This window comes from Melanotaenia boesemani, chromosome 10 (assembly GCF_017639745.1).
Source record: "Melanotaenia boesemani isolate fMelBoe1 chromosome 10, fMelBoe1.pri, whole genome shotgun sequence".
Lineage (NCBI taxonomy): Eukaryota > Metazoa > Chordata > Actinopteri > Atheriniformes > Melanotaeniidae > Melanotaenia > Melanotaenia boesemani.
Window position 1 is genome coordinate 30,413,689 of NC_055691.1, and position 10,524 is coordinate 30,424,212.

At 39.2% G+C, this 10,524-nt stretch overlaps 1 protein-coding gene across 2 annotated transcripts; it reads right to left on the reverse strand.

Annotated features, from left to right (window-relative positions):
- Nucleotides 1-54: 54 nt before the first annotated feature.
- ric8b (RIC8 guanine nucleotide exchange factor B) lies at nucleotides 55-9,368 on the reverse strand. Of its 2 annotated transcripts, none has more exons than XM_041996518.1 (10): nucleotides 9,017-9,368; nucleotides 8,550-8,597; nucleotides 7,822-8,454; nucleotides 6,929-7,023; nucleotides 5,876-6,026; nucleotides 5,296-5,394; nucleotides 5,051-5,195; nucleotides 4,782-4,926; nucleotides 4,343-4,462; nucleotides 55-2,229 (listed from the first exon to the last, which is right to left on the reverse strand). In XM_041996518.1, exons 1-10 carry the CDS (start codon nucleotides 9,098-9,100, stop codon nucleotides 2,121-2,123), a joined length of 1,629 nt encoding a protein of 542 aa, XP_041852452.1. In that variant the 5' UTR covers nucleotides 9,101-9,368; the 3' UTR covers nucleotides 55-2,120. The 2 variants fall into 2 exon arrangements, with proteins under 2 accessions (XP_041852452.1, XP_041852453.1); XM_041996519.1 differs by having other exon boundaries at nucleotides 5,296-5,391; nucleotides 9,017-9,367.
- Between the last annotated feature and the right edge of the window lie 1,156 nt (nucleotides 9,369-10,524).

Below are 10,524 nucleotides of genomic sequence, written 5' to 3' on the forward strand. Positions count from 1 at the left end.
ATAAATATTGTAATTTGCACATCTTTACACATGTAGTCCAAAGGAGACAATTGGTTTAATTCTCAACTTTATTAACTTTTCAGTGGAAGCCTCAACATAAAAAAGTGGTGCTACCTACAGTTCGCAAAAAGTGCACAAAGAATGAAAACGACGTACTCTCCGCAGATGCATGCATCCCAAGATGATTACGAAGGAACAGGAAAGTATTTACAGGAGAGCACAATGAAAAACTCAATGAATGCTTCATTATAAATCACTGAAAACCTTCTGAAACTATTAAAAACAAACATTTTAACAGGAAATTCAGGTAAAAGATTTAAAAGGTAAAAACTCGTGTGAGCAGGCAGTAGTGGTGATTCACAGCCAGGCTCAAAGGTTTGTTCAGAATTACTATTAAACAAGTGAACTCACCATTAAATGTCAAGAAAGACGAGTCCTCCGAGCAGTATTCATTTTTTTGGATTATAATCTGCAAACATTTACTTTAAAAAACATATTTTTCAACCCAAAGCAGGACTTCTGATGAGCAGCCAAGTCTGTTGTGAATTCATGGCCTCTCATCCAGCTTACTAAAGAAATGGTAGCTCTTAACTTAAACTGAACCAACAGAAGGGGTAGAAAATTAAAAACATTTCGTTCAATATGTACATGCACCAAAAATGTAAATGCATATAAAATTACCAACACTTTCTATCTTCATAGTGTGTCAACATTTTTTTTCTTTTTGATTAGGCATCATGCAGATTTGGCAAAACTTATATATATAAAATTATAAATAAAGAACAATCACTGTATTATACACATATCATTGTCAAAAGTCAACAGGCATTTACTGTCATTTACCACAGGAAAATATAGCAACTACATTTTGAATTGTATATTTTTTCTTGTTCTGTCCAAAACACCATAAAGTGAGCGTCAGCCAAGTCCTGAATTTAAGTAAAAGGAAAAAAAAAAGTGTGCAACATTCACGATTACACATCCAAGTGTAGACAGACACTGAGCTGCATGTTTGTTATCCCCACTAATGCTGCCATGTTTTCTAGTTACCACCAATCCTGTTGTGTGACTTTAAACCGAGGAGAAGCTTCACTGTTCAGTGTTTACTACAATTCTACATTTTACATGTGTGGTGTGCAACTGCATTACATAGACAAACTTAAAAAATGTAAAGGAATGATTATTCAGACTATAAACAAAACGTGGCAAAAAAAAAAAGTCTTTGCAGTGAAAAACAAATGATCCAGCAAAATTATTTCTATTTTTTCCAATTTGAGGAGCAGAAAAACAGTACAACAGTAACAATAAAAGGGCTTCAATGAACTATGACCCACTCCATGGAGTTATCCTCCTTCACATCAGTCCAAACTCTCCCACTTTTGACAATGGTTAACCGCCTGCACAAAGCCTTTAGAAAGTCCTGTTAAACATTCAGCTGTGTCCCACTTCGTGACTGGATCATCAGAGGTCTAAGTTTGTCTAAATGTGCCTTCACAGTTCAACAAAGCCTTCCTAATTCAAAAACATGTTCTCAATGAAGTATGATTTTTATGTTTTAATACTTTCTTCTCAAAGCTTTTACTCAATATCCCACAATCCACCCCAGTCTTTAATGGTGCTTCTCAGTCCCTGCCAATTAATTCAATTCTATTATGTCTGATATAATTTCAATTTTTATTTAAATAGTCACTGCATCCCTTTAACTACACCAAAGGACAACTGATTTTCCTGCAAGATGTAAAAAAAAAAAATTGATGTTTGATCAACAAAAGTTGTATCCTGTGTTTTTCACCACTAACCTGACACAGTATTTGCTAGTTGGTTAGCATCTGTTGCAGTTCAGGACAAACCTGTCACAGTAACCTGGCTATAATTGTATTTTCCCCTGTTCAACATTTGTGTGAATGTCTAATAATCAGTTTAGTTCAATGGAAAGTAATTTTCTATGTGTATCATGTGAGTTTTGTTTGATGAGATTAAGTCTCATTTAGGATGGGGGCACAGATTCAAGAGTCCACAGAAGGATCCAGCCCTTGAAATGGGACACAGGTCTAAATGTGTTGTTGGGTGGGGGGGTTGGGCAGTGGGCTTAGTCTGGAAAATGTAGTCTCAAAAATGCTCTAGTCAGAGTCTGATTCCGAGTTGTCCTCAGGCAGATCACAGAGTGTTTCTTCAAGAGGTGCTAACGTCCCATCTGGCCGGACGCCCATCGGCCGAATCACGTTCTGCCTGTGGAGGCGAAAATAAAAACATCAGATTCACTCGTCGCCCAAGCTGCACACAACAAAATACCAAATGCATGACTGTTCTTTTATGTATTTTTTTTTAAGTAAAGAAAATATGTGGAAAGAAACTCTGCTCGGGTTCTTTTGTATCTATGGAACGTTTTAATGGGGGCTTTCACTTGTATGTGTTTTCTCTCCTTTTGAAACACAACTCAAGGACCCTCACACAGATCCCCTTCCCCCTCTCGTGGACAATCGGCCTTGTCTGGCCATCCTACCTCCCTCCCAGCTCTCCTCCTCTCCTTTCCTGCAGCAGTTTAATTACAGGATCAGTGCTCAGACTAATCTCCTCAAAGCCACCACTGCTCCTTCATCCTAATCCAATTATACCTGTACTCCAAGATGATTTATCTGAAAATTATCCATCAGATTTAACAAGAATCCATTTGCATTATCTGACAGATTTAAAATCCATATGGCCACATAATTTCTTCCGACTCCTGGACTTAAATGCGATTTAGTCAGAGAAAAGTACTTTAAGTTTTTCAGATGAGGATGGTGAGGTTGTGGGATTGACACCTTCGGCGGCGAACCACCCACCACACATCAAAGTGAACAGGTAAAACGAAGACTGGCATATATATATATATATATATATATATATATATATATATATATATATATATATATATATATATATATATATATATATATAAGTGCAACATATCTCCCAATTAGAGCAAAAAAAAAAAAAAAATCTGCCTCTCGTCCTGAGAAGTTACAGAGGACTCGGATGTGGCAGGTGTAATGGGTGGCAGGTGCAGAATATGTGCTAATTGGAGGACCAGTTTGGCAGTTCGGGGAGCGCATTCTTGCAGGGTGCTACGCGATCTCCTTAGTGTCTGTGCTGATGGAGGCAACTCACTCATCACTGCATCTTTACTGGGGAAGAGAGAAAAAAAAAAGGAGTCGCAGCCTTTGACAGGAATCTTCTTATTCTAGTCGCACGTGTCTCATTAAAGCTCAACGCCCTCTTTGGAGCAACAATGACAAAGTCGGCTTTCTTATGTCTGCACATTTATTCACCCATGTCTCTTCCTCTTTATCCACGTTCCACTAGAAATTGTTTTGTCTAGTTGTGCCTCTGTCTCAGTCCCCTCCTTTTCTGGTTGATGATTGGTTCCTCAAATACAAGAGGAATACTCTGTCTGTTATTAAAACCTGAATGCAGCACATAAAGGAACCAGGGTCGACAAGTCGACTGTGTGTGCCAATTAGGTGATAATTAATGTGGAGGTGGTAATGATGCTGCAGCGGTGTTCCGGCAAGCTCCTATTTGCTCCAGATGAATGCTCCGCCGTGCTGGAAGTTGAGGCTTAATTGAAGCCACATCTACTGGCGAGAGATTCTTCTTATGATGAACTGGTTGGCAGGGAGCGTGCTCCCTGCTTGTGCAGGTAACGTTAGCTTCTGCTCACTAAGAAAAGGTCAGCACAAATACAGCAGGACCCATTGCAGCTGAAACGGTGAATTATAAGAATATGAGGAGGTGTTGCAACAGTTGTTCTAAACAAAGTAAGTACATCATCTGACACAAGCCTTTACAGGAGAAACAGCCATGACCCCTGTGGTATTTCATGTTTGTGTAGGTGTTCTTTCTTTAGAATCTTATAATGAGTAAAACACGGCAAACTCTACCTTGTTTGATATGATGACTGAAATTATGTTGATGGAGACAGAGAAAGAGATCAAATTATGTTAGTGCAACTGATTTAAAGAGATCTCAGGTCCTTCTATTAATCCTACCACTCGACCCTAACCCCCCATTTTTCATTCTTGTAGGTAGATTAGCCTTTTCTAGTCATTTTAGCAGACGCCTTTTTTCTTTTCTTTTGGGGATCAAGAAGTAGGGTCACCAAATGGCCACCAATATACCAAATGAGCTGGATGAGGGAACCCTTTCCTCTGCAAAATGTAGGAGTGCGATCAAGGGGAAAACTGGGATTGGGCCTTGGCTGCTGTACTTTAATCCAGACTGTTCATTTCTCAGTATTTTCTGCAGGAAATACAAAATCTGGAGAAGAGATGTGTGCTCTTTTTCACTTCACTTCAGTTACCTTGACAACTTGTCGAACATATTAGCCAGTTTTTCTGCTTCATACTCCTTCTGCTCCTCCGTCATCTCTTCAATGGGATTCGGCATCGGTTCCTCCACATGACCAGTTATGGGGTTAATGCTGGAAAAAAATATTCAAATGCTTTGAGTACAGCTAAAACATACTCATTTGAGTGTACTGAACAAGTTGACAGCCATGTGTACATGAATAGCAAAATTCTAACTTTTTACCTTCTTCTAAATAAAGCTATATTATTTGCATGAACTACATAAAGGAATATTCCATTTATTTTTCCATTTACATATTACAGTCCAGTTAATGAGTCAAGCCCATGTCGAGTTCCCTTACACATTCCAATAAGTGATCAGTAAAGACTCAGAATAAGGATAATACTGAAATATTACTGTTAATGGAAATGTAGCCACTTTCTGAGACTCACAAGGGCTTAGCAGATTTGTATTCCTCTGTGTCTGAGTCTTCATCTTCAGAGTATTGAGTCTCTCCTCTCCCTCCAGCAAGAAGCCCTCGAGCCACAAGGAGCCCTGCTGCATTTCCATATCCAGTGTACTTCAACAGGTTGTCCACTTAAGCATGAAAACACACATGCAAAGTTATTACCATTTCATGTCAGCTACGGCCACACTCAGAATCTCACATTTCCTTATTCGAAGTCTCCCTGTGACGAAAACAAAGCTCATCTCCACTCACCGCTTTCTTTGCAGAGAACAAAAAGAAACTCTGCAGCCATCTGCTTTACGCCCATGTCCACATGTGTCATCTGGCGAACCAGCTTGTTTCTGATGGTGGTGCCAACCTCTGGCCTGATCTTCACATCTTTTAATGGGGGAAGTACCTGGAGAAAGCAAGGACTCATCCACATGTCACAGCTTCTAATATCCAAAAGGTAGAAAATATCCCCTCATGTGAGCTTCTAATGGTGGTGGCTTTATTACCTGAGCTTTTATATATCTGCGGATCTCTCTGTGGCATCTGGATCCTTCAGTTAAAAGGCTGAGCACCGGAGTCAAACCCTCCTTGTAGTTGGAGCCCTGCTTGGGAGTGACACATACCAGAAACAGTTCAGTCTGCACATGCTGGATAGATGCCAGTCAGAAGGACAGTTGTCATGCACCACAACTCTGCAATTAAGATGAGCTCCGACAGTGCAAAAAAAACTATGAAAAACACACTGGTTTACCAGCTTTCTAAGGGACATTGTATGGTACTGTAACTGGGTTTGGATGTGACCTTTTTTTTCAGTCCTGCATTAGCTGAAAAAGTAAATATAAACATTTAATTTCTGATGTCTCCAGTTCAAAATTCAGCCATATTCCCTTTTAAATTTCTTCCACGTCTCTCTTCTTTCAAAACTCAAATAAATATGATATTCATCATGATTGGCTACTCAACGGGGGAATGAGTTCAATTTGATAATGCATGTGGAATTATATGTCTCTTACAATTTCTGTTAAGTAAAAAAATGTCTTACATAAATCAGACCACATCTGTATTTTCTCAGAAGATCAACTTTACCTTGTCTATTCTCTTCTCCATGAAGTCTAATAAGACTTGCACTGCTTCCATGTTTTTTCCACCATATTTCTCTTGTCCCCCCTGGACAGGCACGTCAATCAGCACATCCAGGCAGGACACAGGCAAGTTGTTAAGCAGGTTTACTGCATGGCTGGGGACAAAACAGTACTTAAAAAACAGCATATATCTTTAAAGATTATGAATAAGAACATTTAAACAACAAGTTTTTTTTTTAGATTTGACCTCATTAGTGTCTTGTAAAATACTACTGGCTAAACTATGCGTCAATACATCAAGACTAACTATTACTTTCAGTTTATAGCGATAAGTCAATATATTTACATCGTATCATCGGGAAAGACGTTCTGCAGCCCATAAGAGATAATATAATTCCACAGTGTATGCCTACTCTTCAAAATGTACAGATTTGAAAATATTTCCCATGAATAAGACTGACCCGCTCTCTGTTTAGCTAACAGATTAAAATATTTTCCAGATAAAAACACTCTTGAGGCCCCTTTTCTATTCAGTCTAGTTTTGTCCAAAACTCTTAGTAAAGTCACAGTCAGGTCAGTCAACAGGTCACACTCCCATCACTATTCCAGCCTCCAGCTAGGCGGTTCAACAGGATCATCAGTCACATTTACATGACACCGTTTAAATTTCAGGCCACAGACACAAATTCTTGGGATTCCTGCATTAAATTTCCACACAAAGGAAAATACTGCTGCATTACAACAGCTTTTAGTTAATGAAGCATCCAACAACTAACATCCATCTCACTGCAGGTGAATTTCCAGTGGGTCCAACTAGTTTACCAAGTGGTAGGTGCACTTTGTATTCTGTGTACTTTTCTATGCAAATCAGTTTCAAATTACACTTAACAATAGGGCACATATTTTAAGCTATAGAGAAGCAGTTTGGTGCCAAGCCATGTCATGTTTTTGTGCCCTCACTCAGGATGTAAGGTGCAGAAAGCCTTAAGTCAATGTTGATGGTGTAGTTCACTTTAAGGAACGGACAAGTGAAGAGCAGTGAGGAAAATATTCCCACCTGTGTGCTTCTTCTGTTTTATCCTCTGTCTCTGTGTTCAACATCAGCAGGTGACGCAGGATAGCAGCTATGAGGCGGAACTGGTGGTCGTCCTCCTGTCAAACCAAGCATGCACAAAAACCTTGACTCAAAGGAGAAATTTGTGCTCAAAAACAACAACAACAAAAAAAACTATGATGAGAGTAAGCTGGATATAAAAGCAGTAACTGTATGAATTGGAACTGAACAATAAAAAAAACTATGAGCCACAACAGGATGGATTATCTCTGGGGAAGAGGTCTGGATTTCTAGGAGGAGAGCAGTGACAAATGTCATCCTAAGAACTACAGTTAGGGCTGTTTGAACTTACATTGTAGTAGATGCTGCCTTTCCAATTCACATTCCCTTAAGTCCATATTGCATGCAACATCACAAACATGTTTATAATGTGTTCTTAGACACACTTGATATGAATTTTCACATCAATTGTAGCTCAAAAAAGCTTTTACAAAAACAAGCCTTTCTGATGACAGTTAAATACAAAATATTCTTCATGATGTCTCACCCAATGTCATTTGCACAAGATATAATGCTCAATCATACTCAAAGTTCCCAGGGGCATAGGAAATCTTTACTAGCAGACGGAAGTATAGATTCAATTAGATTCCAGCTAATTCTTTATGAAACAGCTGAAGATAGAGGATTGCTTGTACAGCAGGGTAATGATTCTACACCTCAAAATTCACAAATGATTGCTTCAAAAAGTGAAAGCCACACCCTGTTTCATGCACTTAACTATTCACACAGTAACAGAGATCTAGCAAAATTTCTTCTTTGCACTGCATAATGACTCACAAATTACAAGCATGCAATAAAAACAATTACTGTGACATTACACCACATTAAACACTCACTTCATCACGAGCTTCTGACAATGTAAGATTGAACAAGGCTTTAAGTGCTTCCATCGCTCGCTCGTTATCCTCTGCAGGCATGGGCAGGGTCTGTGGATCGGGACGGGCGGCTTCATAAGGGCCAACCCAGCGAACATCCAGGGTGTGCTCCAGCACCTCTGTCAGCAGTTTCACAGCATGCCACTCTCTCCTCAAAACCCCTCTCACATCAGGTCGGAGGGCAGACAGTAGGAAGAGAAGGCGCAATGTGAACAGGCCCACCTCGTGTTGCCATGTGTGTGTGGTACGCAGGCTGGTACACAGGCCATTAGCCAGTTTTACATCTACACAAACCTGCTGAGCCGCAGGACTGTTGTACACCACATTGCAAAGGCACTTTAAGGCCTCCACCACTACCCTCTCCTCCTCTTCCTCTGACTGTGTGTTTTCCTGAGAGCTTTCCTGGTTAGCATCCTCCTCCTGTCCAGCACGTAGCCTTGCCATCCCTGCCAGGATCAGCATTCCTTCCCTGGTGGCTACAGGTGCCAGGACACGCTTATCTCGGGACAGGATGCGGAGTGTCTCCAGACATGTCCTCTGACAGCTGGGTCGCACCTGCCTCCCAAGAACTGTCAACACATTCTGGCAAAGTTTCTAAAATGACACACAGTGATGAAGACTATCATTATAGTATATCTAGTCTCTCTTCATCAATTTAATAACAACTTGCTCAGTTAATTTGTACATACAGTCCGCAGGGTCTCTTCTTTTTGCTCAAAAGCAAAGGTCCGAGCATTCTGAAACAGAAAAGATGTTAATTAGTGAAACAAGTGATCTTGACATGAAACACACACATACACATTTTCCAAAAATAACTAAATAAATAAACTAAAATGAAATAAAAAAAAAATAATACTATCAATACACGTTTTCAGACTTCCAGAGACATGAAGTTGCTAAGCTTATATGGTGGTGTATCAGCAGGCAGTGTTAGCACATTAACTCTAGGTTGGTGCTGTGAACAGCGTCCAGTCAGCTTAATTCATTCATAGATTCAGTGTGACATGTGTAACTAATAAAAATCATTTCACGATGGCCAAATATCAGCTCAGCCTGCTGGCAAGATGTTTAGCTAACCCAAAGCTAGCTGTTATGCTAGCTAGCTAACGTTAGCAGTCCCGTTATGGTTGAAAAAAAAAGAAAAGCCGCGACTCACTTCTCGACTGTACTGCTGTAAAAGCTTCTCTACGTCCTCATCGTTTGCACTTTCAAGCTGCGACAATATGCTGTTCAAATCCATGACGGATGTCTGCACAACACAGCTAGTTAGCTTAGTTTAGACGCTACCAGTGACTGTGCGCAGCTAGCTAGCTAGCTGGCAGGCTAACTTGGTGACAGTTCTGCTGCTGTCAGGAAACTCCCCTGTCTCCATCAGCAGTAGCAGATCTGTGTGCCCTCCTCCGAGTTCATCCACTGCAACACAGAAACACTATCCCACAATACGCTAACAACCAGGGGACTGTAAAATGTGAAAATAATTATGAATTAATAAGCTATCTAAAATACTCCAATATTCACATCTCTCAGAAATGTTAGTGGGCATAATGAAAACTAGAACTATGTAGAAAACTGCAGCACTGCAGCCAAAAAGTTCTGAAGCTGATTAATATGTACTTTTTTCTTTCTTTCTTTCTTTCTTTCTTTCTTTCTTTCTTTCTTTTTTTGTATTTTTTGTGTCATTATATATAAAATGAGTTCTGTTGATGAGGGGTCTGGACTTCAGGCCAGTTTAACTGTCAGAGCCATGCTGTTGTAATACATGTTGAATGTGGTTTGGCAAAGTCTGAAATAAGCAAGGCTTTCCCTGAAATACATGTAATCTGTGTCATTATTTCCAAAACCCATAGACTGACTCAGGAGAAGGCAATATTAAATCTGGTAGAGTGTAGACTTAATTTGTAGATCCATCCAGTGATAAAGTGTATTGATAGATAATGATTCTCAAATATGTCCTTGAGTTCAGACAGTAATGTCTTTGACAGAATGAAATATGTTTTAAATGTAGAGCAGCTGTAGGACAAGATCAATTGTTTTAATTTAAGCTTTATATATATATATATATATATATATATATATATATATATATAAACTGGGTCCTTGGGTACAGATCTTCCTGAAATTCTTTTTTTATTGTCAGCATTTGAGATGTCACCATTTCTTTTGACCTCCAACTTACTACATGCTGTTGTATTTTGTTGTTGTGTTATAGTTGTATTAGTTTTTCCCACAGAAGTCTGAGTAGAAACAAATCTGTACAATACTGTGCAATACTAGACTTCAAGATGATAAACTGAAATCATCGTAACTAACTTAAGAAAATTTTAATGAATATCAGTATATATCAAGATTATGGCCCTGCGATAGACTGGTGACCTGTCCAGGGTGTACCCTGTCTCTCACCTGCTAAATGGTGGGTTAGGCTCCAGCTTCCCCACGAACCTTCATTGGACAAAGTGGTATAGATAATGGATGGATGGATCAACGTCAAGCAGTTCTGTTTTAGTTGACAATATAACTTGCTATAACTCTTTCATATCTGAAACTGTAAATAATGTCCTCCTTTAACTAATATTAAAATGTTACTTTTTAATTTTAAGAAACTGCATTTGCTGTTGGACAAATAATCTAAATTTGATGTTTTATCAAACTATTTGAAGCACTTAA

Bases quoted from the DNA above. Each gene is read 5' to 3' on its own strand.
- ric8b (XM_041996518.1), bottom strand. From the start codon at position 9,100: ATGGATTTGAACAGCATATTGTCGCAGCTTGAAAGTGCAAACGATGAG. The intron at 6,027-6,928 runs GTGGGAATATTT...TTTTGTCCCCAG, and splicing joins AAAACAGAAGAAGCACACAG to CCATGCAGTAAACCTGCTTA. The intron at 2,230-4,342 runs GTAACTGAAGTG...TCGCCTCCACAG, and splicing joins ATGTTCGACAAGTTGTCAAG to GCAGAACGTGATTCGGCCGA.